General features: G+C 47.3%; 1 protein-coding gene across 1 annotated transcript in view; it reads left to right on the forward strand.

The window, feature by feature from the left end:
• MYOF (myoferlin) overlaps positions 1 to 23,806 on the forward strand; it is a 1,388,224-nt gene that overhangs the window by 1,309,998 nt on the left and 54,420 nt on the right. The window contains exon 49 of the mRNA XM_069611360.1: positions 23,108 to 23,207. Within this exon, the coding sequence (XP_069467461.1) occupies positions 23,108 to 23,207 (100 nt within the window). The remainder of the gene's footprint in view (positions 1 to 23,107; positions 23,208 to 23,806) is intronic.

Raw genomic sequence — 23,806 nt, forward strand, 5'->3', positions numbered from 1 at the left:
AACCACACCACTTCCATCAGAAAATATGGGGCTGTCTCTCCACGCTGGAGCCTGACTTCCGCCGAGAGCCACCTGGCCACGTACTGCAGCTGCCCCGCCAGGTAATAGAGTTCAAAATTAGGCAGGCCTATCCCCCCCCCCCCGTCACATGGGTTCTGGAGCTTCCACAGAGCAACCCTATTCCTAGAGCTCCCCCACACGAAAACCCTGCACACGCTATGAAGTTTCGCGAATATGCTCCTAATTATCAGAAACGGGACGTTTACGAAGAAGTGCAAAAGTCTAGGCAGGACCACCATCTTGAGCAAGGCCGCCCTCCCCATCATGGTCAGGGGCAATCTGGACCAAAATACCATGCTGTTCCTGATCCCCTCTATCGCTTTTTCCGTGTTGTGCTTGTGTTCTGCCTCGACCTTGTGGTAAATGTTTATTCCCAAATACCTAAATGTCACGGGCTGCCATGGTATTGGCAGGACAGGCAGCCTCTGCACCGGGACATTCCTATATCTGTCCAAAGGGAACAGACTGGACTTTCCAGGGTTCACCGATATGCCCGAGAGGATAGCGTACCGTTCTACTACCTCTAGCACGTACTGTAGGTTTTCCTCTGGGAGCATATCATCCGCATATAATATCAGATGCTCTCCTCTGGCAGTGCTTATACCCACCTCCCCATATTGTTGTCGCAGGCATATTGCCAGCGGCTCTAATGCCAGTATATATAGCATGGGTGACCAGGGGCATCCTTGTCTGGTCCCCCTGCAAAGTCCCCCTGCAAAGTTGCCAAGAATCTGAGACTGTGGACCCTGTCTTGACCCTCGCCATCGGGGTGCTATAAAACAACTGGACCCATCTGAGGTATCCAGGTCCCATTCCGTACCCCTTCAGGACCGCTTTCAGCCAGGGCCATCGTACCGAGTCGAAGGCCTTGACTGCGTCTAACGACACTATAGCCAGCTCGCCTGTGTCTTCCTCAGTTTGGTCTATGACATGGTGTAGCCTCCTGTGGTTATCGGTGATGTTCCTACCTGGAACATATCCCGTCTGATCTGGGTGTATCAGTTTCTTAATCACCCTCTTCAGTCTATTAGCCAGCACCGCCGTGAGTATTTTGCTGTCCTGGTTAAGCATGGACAACGGTCTGTAAGACCCGCACTCCACGGCCGGCTTGCCTGGTTTCAGGAGTGGGGTGATTACAGCCTCACGGAGGGACAATGGGAGTTCTCCCTGCTCATAGGCCTCGTTGAACGTGGCAAGCAGTGGCTGAAGCAACTCTTGCTGGTATGTTTTGTAGAACTCGCTGGGCAGCCCATCCGAACCGGCGCCTTGCAAGTGGGCAAGTTCCGAATCACTACCTCCAGCTCATCCGAGGTGACGAGTGCGTTCTAGATCATCCAAGGTGGGCAGCTCCATGTCCCCCAATGTGTCCAGTATGGCTTGACACACATCCTCCCCCGTGTCCTCATACAAGTGTCTGTAAAACTTAAGGAATTCCTCATTTACCTCTTTCAGGGTGTTGCATATGCAACCTCTCTCGCCCTGGATCTCACTTATCACCGAGCGGGGGGTCTCACTCTTATACAGCCAGGCCAGCAGTCTGCCTGGCTTGTCGCCCCCTGCGTGTATCCTCTCCGTATATTTCCTGTAGTTGAGCCTGCACAGTCTATCCCTGAGTGCGCTACAGGACAACTGTAGCTCCTCTACTTTGGTTCTATTACCATGAGCGGTGCTCTCGCAATGCGTGAGATCCTCTAGCTCCCTTTCCACCTCCTGAAGTTCCCTTTCGACCCCCCCCCTGTAGCCCCTTAGCTTGGGAAATAGCTACCCCACGCACCACCACCTTAAACGCTTCCCACATTGTGCCCACAGAGCTTACGCTTCCCGTATTTATATCAAAGTACTATTCGATGGCATCCCTCAGGGCCTCCCGAAACCCCTCGTCCTGCAGAGCTTCGGTCCTAAGTCTCCATGTAGGGATCCGCGGTCGTGGGGGCTGGTGTCTCCAGTCTACCACCAAGGGCGAGTGGTCCGATAGTACTCGGGCCTTGTATTCCGCCCCTTCTATGTCTCTCACTATCTCAGCTGTTACAAACATGTAATCTAACCTTGTGTGCAAATCATATGGCGCTGCGTAGTGTGAGTACTGTCTATCCGTGGGATGCAGCCTTCTCCACGCATCCTCTAGGCCTAGGTCTTTCAGTAAGGTACTCAGCGCTTTAGCCGCCGGTGCCGTTTTTCCTGCCCTGTCCTTGGACCTGTCCATTCTGGGATCTACGGTACAGTTGAAGTCCCCCCCCCACACCACCGTACTCCCTGCCAGGGAGCCAAATTTACCGTAGAGGGTCCTAAAGTAAGCCGCTGTATCATTATTGGGGGCGTACAAATTTATGATGTGTACTTCTCTGTTTTCCAAGAGACCCGTTACCACCACCATTCTACCCTCCGGGTCCACCGTAGAATCAAGCACCCGAAACGGCACATGGGGCGCCACCCAAGTAATAACCCCTCTAGCATACGGCAAGTACACCGCCCCCACAACAGTGCCCTTCCATTTCCTCCTGACCACCTCCAGCCTTTCCCTAGTGAGGTGGGTCTCTTGCAGCAGGGTTATGTCTACGCCCATCCTCTTTAAATACAACATCACTTTGTTACATTTAAGGTAGCTGTTGAGGCCCCGTACATTCCAGGTCACAATTCTGAGATTACCCGATGCCATCTGGTCGGTCTATCTCCATCCCATCCCTTCCCATAATGCTCCCTACGTAGGGTCGTTCCCTGGCTCTTTCCCTTCTATTCACGAACAGTGCCCTCCTCCCCCTTCCCCAACTTCACACAACTCCCCCCCCCCCCTTCCCCGCCAACCCCCAACAATAGCCCAGCTCCATCCCTGGATCTCAGGCCTACCCACGTCTGGACCCGTCTCTTGTCTGAGAACGAGGACCCTGCGGGGTGTCACCAATCTACCAGTGACCAACTAAATATACTACTATTGGGTGCAGAGGTTGCTCCCCAGGAGCTCCCAGTCATCTATTTAGGAGAAGTGAGTTCAACGGGACCCGCCGGCAGATACCGTAACTTCCCCCCCACAAGCACAATATCATACTATATTCCAGTCCCAATGTCATAACTATGGCCTCACGGGCGCCTCTGCAACGTGCTACTTATCTCCAGCCGCTTCTGTCTGGGCATCCGATTCCTGAGGTCGACCTTGCATGTCCAACCATTCCATCGCTTCAGTCGGCGTCTCAAAGAAGAGGGATCTGTTCTTATGAAACACCTTTAACCTGGAAGGGTAGAGCAACATGTAGCGGTGGCCTGCTTCTCTAAGCCTCCTCTTCACCGTTCCAAAGTTCATTCGACTCCGTTGTACGAGCAGCGCATAATCTGGATACGCCGTTATATTCGCTGACCCCCTTTCTATCGTGCCTCCTTTCCGGAAAAATTTGAGAATCTTCTCGCGGTCACAATAGTTCAGGATCTTTGCGATCAACGGCCGCGGGGGGGGCTCCTGGGGCCGGTCTCCTGGTCAGGGCCCTATGCGCCCTTTCGACCGCGAACCCCTAGGTCAGCTCCTCGCCTGTAATCTCCTGCAAGAGCATAGTTTCAACGAAATCCGTGGGGTTAGATCCTTCCATTCCCTCCGGAACCCCCACTATGCGAATGTTGTTGCGCCTGGCGCGCCCCTCTGCCTGCTCTGTCCTCCAAATTGCCCACTCGTTGCACGAGGGCATGAAGCTCCTTGGCGTGAGTATTGCACGCCTCCGTGGTCGGGGCCAACTCCTTCTCCAGTTCCCCAGTGCGCTCCGCGATCAGTCGCACGTCCTGGCGCAACAGGTTCACCTCTTCTCGACCGCTCCGATCTTAAGGTTTAGGCCCTCTTGCAGCTCTTTCATGGCCATGGCCAGGCCCAGCCCAGCTTCGTCTCCCAGGCCACCTTCAAGTCGGCAATTGCCGCCAGCACCTCCTGGATAGTACCCGGTGGGTCCATCGCCGCCGCGGGGGTATCTTTGCTCTTGCCCCCTTCCGTGCCCGAGGGCGACCTAGCATAGGCCTCCATCGTGGGCTGTTTGATCCGGGGTCGCACCACCTTGGAGGACATCCTGCTGCGTCGGTTGGGCCCACGTGCCCAGCTGTATCCTCGGCGCTGCAGAGTCCCCCACGGGGTTCACTCGCCGGCCCCTTCACAGCGAGGTTCTGCTGGACCCGGGTTCACTTTGCTATCCCGCCACGATCCAGGGCCTCCTCAGTGGGGGCTCGCCCTTATGTTCTTGCCTTCAGCCAGAGGTGCATGCGACACGTCTATCTGGTTGGGCTCGCCCACGTTCCGACCAACTTTGTCTTCCTCAGCTCCACGGACCATTTATGGCCCTTTGTCCGCAGGCGGCCATCTTGGGTGCTGCCCTTCCATTGCGCGACCACCACCTTCTTCAAAGTCTAGTTCCGTGGTTATGCAGTCTCGCTCGCTAGTGGGGAGGGCACTCACCATGTGCCCCCCACTTTCATGCGCCCTTGGATGCACCGTGGGCTCGAAAGTCCGCCAATAACCATCACTTCTTCCCAGGATCAGGATCGGATCATCGGGAGCTCCTCCAAGGAACGTCCTCTCACGTAGCCATCAAGCCACGCCCCCCCCCCAGAATGGTGTCAAGGTTAGCACATTTACCTCTCTTAGAAGAACTATGGACATTAGATTAGCTTGTGGTTACACTTGGTGGCAATTGTGTGGGTTAGCACATGCATTGCTCTTAGTATAAATGTAGGTGTGTCTAGTACTTATTTTTGGGTTTTTTTGCGTTTATCAATTCAATGATTTTGCAAATTTTTGCTGGTCTCTTTTTAAGCTTTGCAGTTTATTCATCTTTCCTTTCGTTGGTTTCTTCTTGGTTTGTCGTCCGACGACTTTCAGTTTCACTTGTCTAGATGACCGTTCTGACTGTAGGTTAGTTAAGCTGTTGTTTGTTTAGCACATTCGTCCAAGGCGGCCTTTAAGATTTTTGCCGTGGCTAGGGACCATGAAGTCTTTGAACCGCTCATCAGACAACTCCACCACACTTCCTCTTCATATAGGCTGATTGATTTGAGTAAGGGTCCGAGGAACGCTCGTCTCCATTTGATTGTCTTAGGGCATTTTAGCAGAAGGTGTTTGACAGTCTCTCTTTCTGATACGATTTTGCAGAATCGGCAGTGGTTTGTGGTTGATTGCCCCCTGATGGCCCTTATTTCATTAGTTTGCAGTAAATTCAGCCTCGCCCTTAGAAAAGTTAGACGAAGAGCTCTGTCCGGAAACCTTTCTACAATTGCAGTCGTAGAGTGTAGTTTTTTGGCGTTGAAAGGTAAGTGGGATAGTAGTTTGTTTTTTTCAGCAAGGGTTTGTGTTGCTATCCAGTCTTCCTGGTCCATTTTCCTTTTTACTTTTGTGGGGTTCTGGATCAAGTCCTGGTCCGTGCATGCAATGATATCCAAAAGGCCTTGCAACTGTTGTGATTTAATTTCATTTTCATCAGGTTGTACAGTGGAGGGGAATCGGACATGATCACTTTTCTAAAGAGAGCCATTTCACCTGCGTCTTTTGCTGCATTGAGGGAGAGCAGGCCTAGTTCTCTTCTGATGGCAGCGATTGATGTTGAGTTTGGAAATTGAAGGACTTTCCGCCAAAAGTAACGCTCCAGTTTTTGCCAGATTGTTGCTGGAATAGCGGGCATTCCATCCCCTCCATACACCAAGTTCGGTACGACTGTGCCTTTGTAGAATCTTAGCACTGGCAGCAGGGAGAACCTACCGTATTTTCTGTCTATTACTCGGGCCTGTGTAGTTAACTTCCGTGTTTTTGTCCACAAATGGACTTGCATTGTTACTTCAGTTTTGGAGCCGTCGACCATCACGCCCAGGTATTTAAAGGCAGTTATTACCTCGACCGGAGAGTTTTCAATAAACCAATTCGTTTTTTTTGCTTTCGTTTTCGATGGTTTTTCTAGAATCATGATTTTCGACTTCTCCTGATCTCCAGATTGTTATCTGAGATGTATGTGGCCAGGTTATCCGGCTGTCTTTGGAGGCCGATGTCGGTCTGGTCAAGGAGAATGATGTCGTCTGCATATAAGAGGCGGCCCACGGCTGTTTGGCCAATTTTGGGTGGAAAGGATCTGATTTGGTTGGTGCTTTTTGAAGTCTCCTAGAAATGCAATAAACAGGGCCGGAGCCAGGGGACAGCCCTGCTTAACTCCTCGGAGCGTTGGAATTTCTTCAGAGAGTAGGCCTTTTTGATTCAGTTTGACTCCCATCGTGGTTCCGGTGTGAAGAGCTTTGATTGGTTCAAATATGGCGGTTGGGCAGTCCCAGTGAACCAATTTGGACCACAGCTTCTCTCTGTCAATTTGGTCGAATGCCTGGGTGAGGTCTATGAATGCTAGGAAAACCTTTCCTGATCCTTCCAAGAGTTTGTTTTTTATGATACTGAGGATCATGATGTTTACTGTTGTTCCACAATTCTTCATAAAGCCAGCTTGAAAGGGGTTGTTGCACTGGGCAGTTTTTGCCCATGTTTGAAAACTCCGTTGAAGGAAAGAGCCGTAGATCTTACCAATCGTATCTAGGAGTGCAATTGGGCGGTAGTTGCCAGGTGCCGCCCTGTCTCCTTTCTTGTAGATTGGTACGATGACTGAAGAGGTCCAAGAGCGGGGGATTGATCTTGAAAGGCTGCAGTTTTTCAAGACTTGGCTAATAAAGATGGCCCATTCTGCCGAGTGGTTTTTTAGGTCAATGTTTGTAATTCCATCTGGGCCTGGGGCTCTTGAGGGTTTTAGTCTTTTTATAACTGTCTCGATGGCGACTTTGTCTGAGAATTTTTCCCATGCGGCACCCACCAGTGCGACTTCTTTTTTTGCAATGCTTTGACGGAGGAAGCTGAAAGATCTGCGAGAAGTGCGAGTGCCAGCTGTCTTTCGAAACACTGTTCGATGTTGCCTGTGTCGATAGATTCCCGGAATTTCTTATCAATTGCCAGAAGACTCCAGAGTTTTTGGCAGCCAGCTTTCACAGCATTTCCTCAGAATCTTGCTGGTACAGGGAGTATCTGTGGAATTTTAGCCACGACTTGTATCTCTTTGCTTCTTCCAAGTAAACTGTTTTTGCACAGTTAGTGGTTGAGTTGGCAGCTTGTCTCTTCAGTTTTCTCAGGTAACGCCTTTTCTGAACTAACTCTTTGTTGTATTCGTGTAGTGGGTGTGGCTTGTCACTACTTTTCTTCTTTGAATTTGAGTAGTAAGGAACTAGGAGATGTTGGTAGTCTGTAGAGGGAAAAAGTTCTCGTCCTTCCCTATACTGTTGTCGGGCGTAGTTTTTGGTCAGTTCTTTAATCCTTTCACCTGTTAGTCTTAGGCGATTCCCTTGGGCAGTTGGCTCCGGTTCTTCAGACAAGTGGACCCTCAGACAGCTCTCTGAAGGCCACCCAATTTGGAGGATGTTGTGGTCCCTGGCGTCAGACCGAATGACCTCAAAGGATGTGATCCTTGTGAGCATTTCTTCAGATGTGAAAATGTAGTCAATAGTGCCCTTTTGGGCTCCTCTCTCCCAAGTGGGGATGTGGCAGGCTGGAGGAAGGGCCTCCTCGATGTTGTGGGAAGAATCTTTTTGGAATCAATTGACAATAGTCTGGTAAACCTGCGTGAAAGGTTGGGCATCTCAACTGGATGATTGGGTTCTGGTCCTAAACCAATGCGTGGGAGCAAAATCTTTTGAGTTGTGGGCCTTCAATCAGGCTTTCCTTCACAGTGCAAGTGTGTCCAGATTGATGAATTAACTCTGAAAAAGCAGTGATTTGCGTTAGTTGCCTCTGTGTAGGCGAGCAATGAATCTGTGGCTCTGGACCCGGGAGAATGTTTCCCTTTTGGCAGTCCATCTTGCGCAGGTGGTTATCCATCTCCCAAGGTTGGGAGCTCGATCAGGTAGCTCTGGATGATATCTTCACACTTTAAGGGACCCCTCAGGTGCTTCATCTACAGTGTTACCGACAAGTGGGAATTGTTTGGCCCCAGGGAATTTCCAACACAGGGTGCGCTACAGGACACATTGTTTGGTGTAATTTTAAACTGCTCTATATTGACACCAATTCCAGTCATTCCACTGGTTCTCAGCATACTGTTGAGGTTTGTGTCATCCAATATCTTGATCGCCTATAGGATGTAGTACCTGGAACTTCTCAACAGGCCCATGTATGCTCCTTCATGTCTCCGGTAAGGATGCATCTGCCCTCCAGTCATGGGCTTGGTCCTCCAGCCATGCCATTTTACCCTGAATCTTCATGCTTTGCAGCTGAGAAATGAATGGGGTCTGCAATGTGCTCCTTTCCACTGTGAGGCCTGCTACTAAGTCCATCTATGCTTCTCGATGGTGTACGTTTTTGACTTGGTGTGGCAAGAAAGGCCTTGCCCCTTTTGGTCCGTCTGCCCTCTGTGGTTCTTGGTTTTCTGCTTTCATTGCCCCTTCAAGGCCTTGAAATTGGTGCTGTGAATTGGTACTCGACTAGTATTTTGGTCTTTAGAAGGACACTGGAGTGGTGCCAATTCCTTTCCATCCCCACTGTTGAGCAGTTTTTTGTGGGGTTTATGTAACCAGTTTCCTTCATGCCAGTTTGTTTTTGCATGGATTTTGAACCTTGTTTTGACTTTTCCCAGATGTGGCTACATTTGAGCCTTTGTATTTTCCCTTGAGGTTGCTCACCCTGAAGGTAAGTTTCCTGGTTGCCATTACTAGGCAAAGGAGTGAGTTCCAGGTTTTTGTCTGTAAAGACCTGTTAATTTTCTTCTCCAAGGAATGAGTGACTACTAAGGGTGAAGTTGACCTTTCTCTCCAAGGTTGTCAACCGCTATGGGGGCTTGCCTGCACACATTTGCCAAACATTACTGTCTGGATTCCTAGACAGAAGCCCACTTTTGTCTAGCAGTGCTCTAGAATTTCCTGATGTAGGTTGTTGTCTCGCTCTCCTCTGCAGGCTTTTTTTGTTGCGTTGATGGTAGAACCGAGAAGGAAGGTATGCAGGGTGGTGGAAAGGAAGAGAAGATCCAAGGAAAGCCAAGAAAAGCAGAGAATGGACCGAATAAAGGTCTGAGAAAACTTTGGTCTAATACACAGGAGAGATATACGGAAACCCAGGGGAGCAGTCACTCCAAGCAATCATGGTTATATGGAGAATTCATGCCTGACAAGTAAACAAGCACAAGATAAAAGAAATGTTCGCTTGGCAGGAGAATGAACCAGGCTATTGTGGACAGCATTTGCATGTTTGGGACATGCACTGTATTGAATGAGTCAAAATATCCAAATTGTTATATACGGCACACCAATGTTATGAGATAACCTAAATCAATTTAAAGTGTAGGGATTGATGTTCAATGTAAGGTCATGAAACTTAAGGTGCAGAGGTGAAATGGTCAAGCCTTACACATGGGTTGAAAAAACGGATGCAGAACAAGACAGTTTCAGTGTAAGGAAGCTCCCGTCCCCTATCTCACTCTTATGAGGCAGATGGAGATCAACTCAAGGTCAACTTTAAAACACTAACTGGAATAATGAATAATGAAGACGTGTCTATCTATTACAAACAAGACAAATGATCTGTTAATCATAATGGACAATATGCAGACACCATGAGTATACACCGAAACTTGTGTTTTATTCGTCTAATGGACATAATTCATTGTGAGCATGTGATGTCAAGATACCAAGTTAATGCCATCTTTAAACCAGTCACAGTCACTTTTTCCATTGAATGAATATATTCTACTGTCAACATGTGACATCAAGATAACCAGTTAGGTTAATTCCATCTTAAAACCAGTCACATTCAATTATTAGCAGAATGTGAACTCTTTCGGGAGGCAGTTTACGTTGATGCTATATGAAGGATTTGAGCAACATTAGAAAAAGCATCCCGTGAAAGCTAGATGGTATCCCCAACTTTTTATGCATGTGTCTACAACATGGGAGAATTAATCGATGCTCACCATCATTATCATGAATTTAACTATGCCAGGACAGTAGGTGAACAAATGACTTGGCTTTTATTTTAATCTAACATTATGAATGTATAATTATTATGGATGACGGTTGAACAACAAAGGTTCACATGTTCCCACTTTTCCTTAAGCTAATAATCGTCAACTAAGAGGAAACTGCTAATAATGATCTAACTTTACTTTTGTTCGCTCAATTTACATACATGACATCACGTATGTCTTATGTGATGATGCCATAGCGACGTAATCACGTTTTAATTTAAAGCACCCATTTTCCGGCAACCTTTAGCCGTGAACCACGACAAATGGACGAGCTTAAGACTGCCTGGTAAGTGGAATCTACCATACTTTTTTTATTATTTATTTTTTTTTTTTAAAGATTTTTATTTTGAAAACAATACAAACCAAACTTGCAGCGTTATTTACAATAAACTCGTGAACATCAATTAACGCTCATTACTGCTCCCCAAATCCCCCCCCCCCCCCAAGAGCTTATTTGCATTTCTGGTTCTGTATCCGCTGCGTGTGGCTGGGTATCGCTTCCTTCCGAAGCTGCAGGATCCACTACTGTGCCAAACAGTCCTGTTATTAACATTCTCCAAGCCATCAGGTTACCCACATCTTCTTCCCCGCACTTGCTACTTACCTCCTGCCACACCACCGTTTCAGCCTCCGCCCATTTTTGCAAGTCCCGCCACCATACCTCTACCCGTGGCTTGTGGCATTGCTTCCAGCCCATAGCTATCCTTCTTTTAGCAAGCACATATGCCAGGTCCCTCAGTTTCCCAAGGTGTTTAGTGTTCCGTGGTCTGGGAAACCCTCCCAACAGGCAGGCCCAGGCTGTATCTATGTTGAGCGAGACCCCTTTATCCGCTAGTTTCCGTGCCACTTCCCCCCAAAAAGCTTCAATCACTGGGCAAGACCAGAACATGTGTGTCATATCTGCGTCTTCCTCATCGCATTTTGGGCATGCTTGTCTTCCTGCGTTTGCAAACTTAGATATTCTCTTCGGGGTCATATAGGCTCTATGCGTTATGTATAACTGTATCTGCTGCAATCTAGCATTTCTGGACACTTTCTTGTGGTATCCTATAGCACGTTCCCACCTCCGCTTCCCAGTCCAGCCTCAGGTGAGTCAAATCCTTCCCCACCCGGGTCATCACCATCTCATACAGTCTAGAGATCTCGTGCCCTCCTTCTGATATATCATATATTGTTCCCACTAGAACGTCTGGTTCTTCCGCCAGTACAATCTCTGGCCAGGTTTTGCGAATAGTCTGCACTAGCCTATGATACGTGACATATTGGCCTCCATGCAAGCCTGTCTCTTCTCCCAGTTCTTCGAACTCTTTAATAGCCCCTTCTTGCCATATGTCTCCCAATGTGACCAGCCCAACCGATTCCCAATAGGTCCTGATTATGATCCTGAGCTGGTTGTCTCCCCTAGCTAAGGCAACTAGTGGCACCTGTGGGGAACACGGGCATGGGTTCTCCATCAGTTGGCATACTCTGTGCCACATCTTTCACCCAAGCAACAGCATACCCGGGCGTTCTTTCATTTCAAGTCTAGTCACCCAGATAATCTCATTTAGGTAAAACGGGGTGCAGTCCTGCCCAAACAGCCTAGATTCAGGAGTTTCTTCATCAGAGAGCCATTTGGTTACATATTGCAACTGACTGGCTACATAATAGGCCTCAAAGTTCGGCAGCTTGATGCCCCCTCTATCATGGAAGTTCTGTAGCTTCCATAGAGCCACTCTATTGCGAGTGCCGTGCCACAGGAAGTCCCTACACATGCTGTTCAGTTTGACAAAAAACTTTTTGGGTATCAAGTATGGTATATTACTGAAGAAGTGTAACAGCCTAGGCAGGACCACCATTTTGAGCATCGCCCCCCGTCCCATCATCGCCAGCGGCAGCTTCTCCCAAAACTTCATATTTGTGCGGATTTTTTTCACAGCCACCTCGGTGTTATGCAAGTGTTCCTCCTCCACAGTATGATATACAGCTATTCCGAGGTAGCGAAGGAATCAGCCGCCCAAGGTACGGACAACACTGGCAACCGTTCCAGAGGGGCTCCTATGTAGCTCCCCAATGGGAACATGCTCGATTTTTGGGGGTTCACCGCAATGCCACAATTCTGCATACTTTTCCATGACCTCTAGAATATACTGAAGATTTTCTTCCGGATATTTCAAATACAGTAGCAAGTCGTCAGCATATAAGGATATTAGGTGTTTCTCTCCCCCTGCTTCAATACCGACCATATCATATTGTTGTCTGAGGTACACTGCCAGGGGCTCTAGGGCCAGAATGTATAACATCGGGGACCAGGGGCACCCTTGTCTGGTGCCTCTACTGAGTTGCCACCTTTCAGATATCACCGATCCTGTGCGTACTCTGGCCAGTGGTTCACTATACAACAATTTCGCCCACCTAACATAACCCGGCCCCATCCCGTATTCTTCCAGGGCCGCCAGCAACCATGGCCACCTCACTGAATCAAAAGCTTTGACTGCATCTAGGGACACCACCGCCATTTCCCCATCGCTCCTGTTTCCCTCTTCAATCACCCGGTGGAGTCGCCTGTGGTTGTGGGTTATATTTCTGTTGGGGACATAACCTGTCTGATCCGGGTGTATCAGGTTACTGATGACCCTTCTCAGCCTATTAGCCAGGACCGCCGTCAAGATCTTGCTGTCCTGGTTCAACATTGACAACGGCCTATAGGAGCCGCAGCAATGCCCTGGCTTGTTGGGCTTGGGGAGCGGCACGATTAGTGCTTCTCTGAGCGTGTCCGGTAGCCGACCCTTCTCAAAAGACTCATTGAGCATCTCTAGCATAGGGGGGAGTACTTCCGCTTTATATGTTTTGTAAAACTCAGCCGGGAATCCGTCCATACCTGGGGTCTTGCAGGTGGGCAGCTGTTTCACCACCTCCTCTAATTCCTCCAGGGTAATCGGTGCGTCTAGTTCCTCCCTTTCTTCATCACTAATCTTAGGTAATTCCATGTCTTTTAGTGTTTCTCTAATTTCCTCCTGATTGTCCCCTCCTCTGTCCTCATATAATGTTCTATAATAGTCCAAAAATGCCTCGTTGACTCCTTCCTGGGTGTCAACCACCTCCCCGTCTTCTCTGGTTATTATCCTAATCGGGGGCCTGGGGGTTTCGCTCTTTTATAACCACGCCAACAAGCGGCCAGTTTTATCCCCACCTGCATGTTGCCTCTCAACATACTTTTTGTAGTTAAGGTTGCAGAGCCTTTCCCAAAGCTCCGCACACCTCTGCTGCAACTCGAGTACAAGTTCTGCGTCCCCTCCTGCCCTGTTGCTTTCGCGCTCCAGTTTCTCTTCCACTTCCTCTAGTTCTGTTAGGACCCCACCCTGTAGGCCTTTTGATTTAGCAATAGCCGCACCCCGCAACCCCACCTTAAAGGCCTCCCAGAGTGTGCACGCCAAATCTACGTTGCCTGTGTTTACCTCAAAGTACTGTGAGATCGCATCCCTGATGTCTTCCCTGAAGACTGGGTCTCTGAGCGCCTCCGCCCGGAGGCGCCACGTCGGTATCCGCGCCCTGGGGCGGCAGTGCTGCCAGGTCAGCACCAGAGTCGAGTGGTCCAACAGGACCCTCGCTCTATATTCTATTTGGGTGGTCTCGATCATCACATCTGGCGTGGCAAAAAAATAATACAGCCTCGTGTGCAGGTGCTGCGGAGCTGATTAGTGCGAGTACTGTGTTTCATTAGGGTGTTTCAGTCTCCAAACATCCGCCTGCCCAAAGTCATCAAGTAATGTCTGCAATACCCTGGCCGCCGGGGTGGGCCTATCAATCTTCCCATCAGATCTGTCTGCCTTTGGGTCGAGCACACAGTTGAAGTCCCCTCCCCAGATAACCGCTCCCCCCACACACACGCCCAGATGAGTACATAGGGTTCTAAAATACGTAGCAGTGTTTTGGTTGGGGGCATATGTATTTATAATGCACACCTCTTTATTCTCTACTAAGGCCTTTAATATGACCAACCTACCCTCCGTGTCCACCACCTCTTGCGTAAGTTGGAGCGGAACGTGCGGTGCCACCCAGACCAGCACTCCCCTAGCGTAGGCAGAGTACGGAGAGCCCACTACAGTACCTCTCCACTTCTTCCCCACCAGTTCCAATTTTTGCTGCGTCAGATGTGTTTCCTGCAACAGCGCAATATCAATCCTCTGCTACTTTGTTTCTTTTTAAGTAGCTGTTAAGTCCCCTGACATTCCATGTTACGATCGTAAGGTCTCCCATGGCTCGTGAGTGTCTTCTTGCCCGATGTAGCGCCTCCCCTTTGCCCACGTGATACAGATACAGCCCTCCATTTTTGCTTGTAGCTTCTCGTACCAGCTCGAACTCCCCATAACTATGTACATGATAAATCCCCAACTTCCCTCCCCTCCCCCCATCCGTCCCTTCCCCAACATCACACACCCCAACTGCTGCCCAGCTCTCTTCTCGGAGCTCAGGCACCCCCACACCTAGCCCTGCAAGCACTAAACGATGCACAGAGCTCAGTAGGGTGAAGTCACCCTAATGGCCACTTAACTGAAACTGTTATGGGGTAGAGAGAAACGCTCCGTAAGGCTCCTGTTAATTCAACATTAACCACAGTGCTTATGACATATAGTGCAATAGTCTGACCTTCTCTACTGAAGGCTGTGCAAGCGACTATATTCAAGTCCCATGTGCCGCGCCATCTTGCGGCACCTTCTTCGTGCATCACTTATCTCTTCCGAACTCTTTCTCCGTCCGAACATCTGACTCCTGGGGACATCCTTGCGCATCGAGCCATCCCATGGCATCCTCCGGGGTCTCAAAAAACAAAGTTTTATGTTTATGAATGACTTTCAATTTTGCCGGATACAATAACATATATTTGTGGCCCGCCTCTCTCAATCTCCGCTTTACCGTCCCAAAGTTCATGCGGCTACGCTGCACAGACAGGGTGTAGTCCGGGTAAGCCGTGATGTTTGCCGCTCCTCGTGTGATCGTTCCTCCCTTACGAAAGTGTTCCAATATCCTCTCCCAGTCACGGTAATTAAGAATTTTGGCTATCACCGGCCTAGGCGGGTTCCCCGGCGGCGGCTTCCTTGTTAGGGCTCTATGTGCCCTTTCCACTGCAAATCCTTGGGATAGGGCTCCTCCGGGTATCTCTTGCAGTAACATGGATTCAATGAATTCCATGGGATCGTGGCCCTCCAATCCCTCCGGCAGGCCCACGATGCGTATGTTGTTTCGTCGGGCTCGTCCTTCCGCCTCCTCCGCTCTGCTCTCCAAGTTGCCCACTCTTTGTATCAGGGCGTGCAATTCGGCTTTATGGGAGGCGCAATCCGCAGTATTCGTGCTAACTTCCTTCTCAAGGGACTCCGTGCGCTCCGCCAAGGCCCTGACATCCTGTCGGAGTAGATTAACGTCCTCCTGCACCTCTCCGACCTTGAGGTCCATTGCCGTTTTTAGTTTAGTGACGGCTAGTTCTAGTTTAGATTCCCAGGCCGCCCTTAGGTCCGCAATCGCAGCCAGGACTTCTTGGTTAGCGCCCGAAGTTGTCATGCCGCTTGCAGGCGGCTTGTCCCTGCTCTTGGTAATGTCTTGACCAGGGGACGTCTTAGCGAAGTCGTCTAAGGTGGGCTGTTTCCCCTTCGGCCTCACCGTCCTATTCGACATGACCCAGAGGACCTGTGTTGAGCACAAGTGACAATTGTGCACTCAGTACGCCCCTTTCGCTAGGTCACCGTGCGGCCTGCTTCTTCTTTTGTTCCGGGCATTGGTCGGCCATTTTGTGTTGTCTTTCGTCTCCGGTGCTCCTTATCTCTTCCGCACCGATCTCTGCCGCCGTTCCTCCTGTACCATCCAGAAGGTCACCTCGCGTAGCCCAATCATTCACACACCGGCATGTGTATTTTCAGCGGTCAACGGCCCGTCATCACACACTTTTTTGCCCGGATCGTTGCAGGATCTCGGGAGCTCCTCCAGATCGCGTCCTCCTACATGGCCCTCATAGCCACGCCCCCCTCGGAATCTACCATACTTAATAGTGCTGTGCTCTAGATTTAGAACAATCTGGGACAAACCCTAAAGCCCATATTTTATCTATAGATCCTCACTCGACGTTGACATGTTCTAAAGTAAGAAAAGAAGCCCTGGTTAGATCCACCTGTCATTTAGGTTAGTAGATGAATGAATGCCTATTGTGTATACAATGTAACTACTATTATACACACAAACTAGTATTCTTTCACTATAGAAAAGGCAAAGAAGATTCCTTTCATCCATAAGATGATTTTCATAATTACCTTTTTTGGCGTTCTGTCAACAGTAAGGTGAGCCATAACTCCCTACAAGTTTGTTTAATTCTGATCTAGATACAATTTATCCTAGAGATCCCACATAACAATAACAGTTTTATAACAACAGTAGCGAAAGACCATACTTGTACATCTAATTAGTGGAAATACTGGTTTGAGGAAACTGAATTTCGTGACAGTAATTTGCAAGCATAAAAATTAGGGCATTAAAGATAGTGTTGTATCCAGTGAATACATGCTTCCATGGACACCATTAGTTACAACTATTTGGTTACAAAAATTAGTAGATTGATCAAATGCAAGGATCATTTAGCTACACTACCCTCTAAACAAATGAAGGATTATTTAGATATTGTTTGAATTTATCAATAATTGAATTTGTAAAACAATATCTTGTGATTTACTAAAATTATATTGTCTGAATTATTTTGTAGAATTGATTTGAAATTCGCCCTGATGAAGCGCGAATGATTATCTCGGAACGCTTTGGGCTTTACAAATAAATACTGCCTCAAGCCACATCTGTGATATAAGGAAATATAACTTTTCATGAAATTGTTATCTGTGAATTGCCATTGAAACACAAAGAATATTCCAAAATGTCAACAATTATAAGAACTTTGTCTCTTGAAAGTTTGGCTCAGCTATTGATAGTGTGGGATGGGAGTTTCCTTACAGGGAACTTTGTCTTGTTCTGTATTGAATTGGTACCCCGCGACCGGGTGTGGCGGCTTCCCAGCCAATGGGGAGGCTCATAATGCGGGCGTTACCAGACGGTAATCGCGCTGCCCTGAGCCGCCTCGCTGCTGGCGGCTGCATCTCTCCTCGCCGGGGAATGAGGTAAGTCTTTCCCTCCCCCCTCCTCCCATCCACAGAATTCCCTACACGTCCTCCCACCCCCATGTACCTTTTTTTCTGCACATTTTGGGAGCGGACACGTTGGGAACACTTCAAACCCCACCGCGTCTGCTCCCGATCTGCGACAGAGCGTTGTGGAAAGGAAGAGACTACACATAGTCCCTTCTTCCTTTCCACGGTGGCCATCTTGTTGGTTTAACTTTTTCAATTATTTTCAATGGCCATCATGGAAAGGGAAAACACACTGTTTTCTCTTCCCTGCCAGCCATTTTTGTTACTTTGTTTTTCTGTTCCGAAATGCGAAGAGCGTTTCGGAACAGAAGGAAAAAAATTCTTTTAGTACCCCAGTCTTACGGGCTGAGGTACTAATAGCACTAAGCCACTCGCAGGGGGGCATTACCACTTCAGGTAATGCCCCAGGGCCTCGTTAAGGCCCTCGCAATGGGCCCAGGGGCATTACCTGAAGTGGTAATGCCGCCCCGCCCCCTGCTCTGGGCTTGTTGCTTAAGTAGAGCTCATAAGAAAGTCATGAACTCTGCATGAAAGCAATCGGGAAAAAAAGGAAAAATCCAGGACAGTGCGCCCAATAAAATGCAAAACGTATTTATTAACAAAATGGCCCTTAGTTGACACGTGTTTCGGCCCTTCATCAGCCTTTTTCAAAACAGGGCTTGGTGCATTCCTAATAAAAGTTTTTAAGGTCGTATAGGTATCCAATACCATGCCAAGCATTTAACAAATAATTCAGCAAGTAAAAAAGAAAGAAATCAAAATCAACATTGCAATTATTGCATATTCATGTATCAAATCAAAACAAAGTTAGTTTGTGCGTCAGACAGAGAACTAGGGATTGGCAATGGGAAGGATACAAAGGGGTACGTGAAAAACAAGTAAATGGTGTACAATGCAAACCGAGGGTGGGGAGAAGAAAAGGGGGAGAAATGAAACAAACGAAAACACAATACAAGAGAAATATCTCGTTAGTAACCATAATTCCAATTCAATATTGTCAATAGAAACCATGTTGCATGCTGTAAAGCTTACCCTCTGCGGGAGTTAAACTAATCATCTCAAAATGTTCTTGGGATTGTTCCCATAGACCTCGAAACTGTTATTATAATGATTAAAAAGAAGCAACCATTAATCATAACAAACGCCTGTATCATGTTAAGTTGTTTAGTACATGGGTCTTGTTCCAAAATATAATAGACACTTATCACAAGACATTAATTAATTAGACCCACGATTAATCCTGTAAATTCGTAGACGATTGAGATCCAATGTACATGGCCTGCTAGATCAGGCATTTCAGTGCAGTGCTGCATTTCAGTGAAGCACGTTAAATGTATTAGCGTTCGATCGAGTGTTAGCAAGATCACAAATTCCACAGTGTATAGCCCCATATGACAGTGTACCGTCATAAAGAGGCAAGCATAATGCCGAAAAGTAGAAAGTAGCTAACTTACTTCGTCATTCGCGTTGGCTTGATCCGTAAGTGTAACGCGGGCGGGCGCCATCTTGGGACTATTTGTTTACTGGTTCCCACGGTGACGCGTGAATCGGTCCGCCGCACTTTGAACTCTGCATGAAAGCAAGTTTGAATAGAAAGAATGCTGCGTTTGCAGGAGAGTAAACCAAACAAGCCAGAAGTTGTATTGCGAGTCTGGGACCTGCATCCAAAAGAGAGACCAAGAATAAAAGGGTCTGGGACCCAAAACATAAACAGAAATAACAGGGGCTGGAGCAATACTGTCATGAAGCCTACCCCCGGGCATCAGGACCAAGGCCCTCAGCTCCGGGAGCAGGCATCCAGACATTTGTTTAAACCTCAGCAGCCCCGGCTAGGCGCTGTCTGGGTTCAGTCCTGGCGCCTTAGGCGCCATGCTCATAGACTTTACTTACCTGATGCAGACCATGCTGCAAAATGAGTCCAAGCCTACATGAGGCCTGGATGGGACTATTTTGTTACAGGGACTATTTTTTACTCGGGCGTGGCTCTAGGGAACTTCTTACCTGGAACAACTATGGAGGCTATTTAAACCACACCCGAACAGCAGCACATGCTTCGCGTTATTCTGCATCCAGCAGCATGACGCTCACCGTGCCTGCAGCCAGCATCCAGTCTTCTGCCACGCCCGCGTGCCTGCAGCCAGCATCCAGTCTTCTGCCACACCCGCCTCGAAGCTGGAGCTCCTAGAATAAAGAAGAAGAAAAGGACAAGGTTAGAAAACAAACTTATTTCAAATTCCTCACCTAATTCCGGAACCATTTCATCTCCGGACCTGGAAAGTACATCAGTCCTGCACGCGTCGCTTCGCCAGCTCCCGCACGGTGCCATACTCACCAGTTCTCACAGCATCTTTCGATCTGGCACTGTCTCCATCATTTCTTCGCCGTAATCCGGCACCTAGGGGATACAAGAAAAAACAAGGTGAGCCAAGGGAATCAACAAATACAACCTCTTACCACCATAGACTTACCTGATTTACCACCGGCTGTATTATTCCATAACATTTTCATATGCCGCATCTGTAAAAAGGGAGAAAAACAACACGTTAACGCATGCAATATTTACCGGACAGCGTTGGGTAACACAGACTCTTACCTGAACGCCAGCAGTAGCTACGAGACCTTCTTCTCACGAACTCAGTTGCAATTTAAGGAAGGAAGGGGACAAGAGTGAACATCGGCCACATTGAACTCTTTGAACTTGATACTTACCAATCCCGCCAGGGACTTCAGAGTCAATACTTACCGGAACTCTCCCAACGCCTTCAAACCAGTGAAGTAACTGGTATCTACGCGCCCCTGCAAGACACGCAGGATGGAGAGCTCATCTTTTACGAACATAAGGTGAGGTTACTAAGGGGATATCGGAGGTGATTAGTGGGGGAGAGCGAGAACAGTTGGGAGGCCATCACTAAAACCCGCAGGTGGTTAATCCCTGTCTCCACTTGCAGGAAAATACTTCTTCGGGTCCAGCAGACAAGACTAGGTGAGCCAGTCCAGACAGTTATCTCTGCACTACGCATCACGTAGAAGGAGACCGCAGCTGTCCGGGTCCGATCGACACCCCTGTGGGGTCCAGGTGAGCGTAACAAATACATGAGAAAGGAGAATATACGTTCCTGGCAGGAGAGTACACCAAGAGCCCTCCAATATTGCGAGTCTAGGTTTCGCACCCAAAAATAGAAAGATGGATCCAAAAGGGTTTAAACCCCTAAGAGAAACGTGTTGTAGTATTGTATGGAAGACCAATGTGTGTTTTTATAAGTAGACTCTGAAAAGACACTTGTCCCTTTTGAAGACTAGGGCAAAAGAGAAACCCCCTGATATTGGAACATTATTTCTTGAACATTGTTTTTGAATCATTTTGGAAGCCCAACTGGCTGAGAACATTTACCTTTTGTTGATGAACACCATTTGCTTAAGAGTGAGATCATCCATGCACCAGTTTGTTTATACAGTGAGGGACAGAAACAGGTTTTTGGGGACTTGACTGGGACAAACATTTACTTTTGGACATCCTAACTGTTTTCATTAGCTCTTTTGAAGCAGGGAAACCCCTCTTAGATTTAGGGACAGAGAGGCCCTTTTCCCAACGTTTTGTGAGCAATAAGTCTATACCTAAAAGCATGCCTGTGTCTAAGCCTTACTTCTGGTAATTCACAGTGGGAACAACACTTGGGTGAAACAAGTGTTTCACCCTCTTTCATCCCTTAAACCACCCTTTGGCAAAGGCTCCTAGCCTGTTCAAATGGCAGGTAAGACAGGTCTTACTCTTTGACTTGGATCTAACATCCACCCTTAGTCTTGCTTGTTCTGTCCCTTTATTGATACCTTTTTATCGAGAAGAGATGATGGACTATGGCTGCTTTCCCTAGCAGTACCTGAAAGGTGATGTAGTTTTTATTATACGCTTTGACCAAGTCAGCCTTTTCTCTAAACAGTTTGGTTACTGATAGTAAACCTGCGCCTTTCATGGTGGGTTTGCTGCACATATGTGGGTTTTCCTGAAACCTCTACTATAATGCACCTTTGGGATAGGCCCTGGGCACAGGCTTTTGTAGGTCGGGATACTATTCTGGTGTCATCCCTCTTTTGTTCCATGAGTAATTTCATGATCCCAAATCAGCCAGGATATAGTTCCCCAAGATGTATTTCCTATATGTTAATTGAGTCATGAGAGCATTCAGAATTGAGTGCTCGATGCTTATTAAATTGGCCTTCCTCTATATAGAGTAGGTTTTCTCCCAAGCTGTCAGCCACTAACAGTGTATCTGCAAAAGGCAAGACCTCACTAATTGATTTTCTATGTTTGCTCATTACTCGCATCTAATGCAAATTGTAGAAATATTTAGGTTAGTCAAATGGGTTATTCAATGTAATGTAAAGTGGTCATATATAACGCCTTTCTGCCAATAATGTTAGCCTTGGTGCAAATGGCTCTGTAAGAAATTAGGACATGGTGTGTTAGTCAGCAAGCATGAAGGCAGATGAAGAAACCTTCGACATTGATGTATGCAGGTCAGAAGTACCCGTTGGCTGTGTGCCGATCTGAAAATATCGGTTTGTGGTTGGTACCAACCCGGCAAGTTAGCCATATGGGCAGCCCTCGGATTGTGGAGTGCAAAAATAGACAGCATGATTTATAGAAGATGGATAGGGTCTTGATCTGTTGAGTAGATTAGAACTAAAGATCTTCTGAAGGAGCGTGGGAGGTGTAAGGATGCAAGATTTTTGTAGTGAGCAGTTAGTTCAGGAAAGAAAGGGCGGAGAGGGATGAGGGCGGATGTTGTGTTCCTGGGTCTTAGTTGTATATTTCACTGAGTTTAAGGTGCAGACCATTACCCAACAAAAGATGTTCCATTAATCAAATTGGTTTCCGATAGATGGTAGTGCCAAGAATATTGAAAAATGCTGGTCGTTAATTAGCCTGTTTTTCTGGCGTACAGTTTTTATTCGGTCCGATTTTCATTTTTTTCAAAGTGGCAGGTTGAAAAGGCAAGTCTTTAGGCGTTTCCTGAAAGTCAGGTAGTTCACTTCCAGGCAGAGAAGTTTGGGTAGGGTGTTCCAGTGTCGTGGGTGGAACTGAAAAGGATGATCTTCATATACTTACTTGCTTAGCCATGATTTACCTTCCTGGCCCAGAATTAGTAGCTTCTAACAAATGCCTACCAGTAAGTATTCCTTCCCCATTGTTTAAGGGTTTTTGCCAGGCTGTGATATTTTCACTGTCTAGCCAAGGGTCACCTAACTGGGCCCGTGGTTTCTATCAAAACTGATCACATGGTTTGTATCTGTTGCTCTGTGTGGGACAAACCATTGTCACATACTGAAAACCTGGAACCTGGCTTGGTAGCTCATGCTGTTAACCACTCCAAAATACTGTTCTGGTGTGTAGTTTTCAAAGCAGCAGTTGAACAAGCAGCAGATTTAACTCTAAGGAAGAAGTATTACTCGCCGAAGGAATGAATCTTGCTATTCTTGGTCATCTTCTTACTTAAAATGAGTCTTGAACACATTGCAAGATTTGGCCCTCACGTCAGTATAACCAGTAGTTCAAGCATGGTAAAGTTTGCATGAAATGTTTGTGTGATTGTCCTCAGAGTGTTGTTCTTTCATGGAACCTTAACCCTTAATGCTGTGTTTCTGCAGTATTCCTTCTTCTGGTCCTCTTGCATGCATCACATTTCTCATAGGTGCTAATGGCAAAATGTTTACAAATTATAACTTCCCAAGATAAACCTGATGAAGACTAATAACTATTAGACTGAGTCACTTTTCGGAAATTAGTTATGTAGACATAAAATTAAGTAGAGTACAATCCTGAAATATCTTCAACTTGTTAAAATATGCTTATTTCATATGAATACTAATGTATTTATTTTCTTCTTCCAGGAAAATTTTTGGAGCCTTGACAAAACTGAATTTCGAGTTCCCCCGAAATTGCTTGTTCAGATATGGGACAATGACAAGTTTTCTTTGGACGACTACTTGGGTATGACTTAAAATCTGAAATGGACATTAAAATGTGATTATTGCAAATATGAAAACTGTGGTTTATAAACTCTTAGCTTGCATTAAAGCCTGGGTTTGTGCTAGTCATTTGAACACAGACCTCTATTCTAAAGTGCATCAAAATATTTTTTTGCTCTTTGTGATTGTATATTGCTATTTCAGTTGTAAGGAATTCATGGTGGCATCAGTAAAGACACACACGTGATCACAGTTCAAGGGTGTTTATTAAACTGGGTATGCAGTTTGGAAAAACGCCTAATCCAAACCTTTGGGAGCAAGCTACGACCATCAAATGAAAAATAAGACAGTCCTAGTGGTGGTGTGTAAAAAATAAAAATAAAAGGTCCTATACTAAGAAAAACCTATTGCCAATCCTTACACTAAATACAAAAAGTGTGGGATAGGGTTCACAAGAAGGAAAAGTGTTCACAAGTCAGGATGTGTTAGTCGGGGTTTCCCCCTTCTGCACGTTTTGAACCCGGGACAAAGTATGAGTCCTGAGCACAGCACACTCTTGAGCTTTCCCAGCACATGTGTTGGGTGATGACTTCACCCCTGGTCCTCCTCTTCTGGGTGTGG

The sequence above is a fragment of the Ambystoma mexicanum genome, chromosome 8 (assembly GCF_040938575.1).
Source record: "Ambystoma mexicanum isolate Mex_15411 chromosome 8, UKY_AmexF1_1, whole genome shotgun sequence".
Taxonomy (NCBI): domain Eukaryota; kingdom Metazoa; phylum Chordata; class Amphibia; order Caudata; family Ambystomatidae; genus Ambystoma; species Ambystoma mexicanum.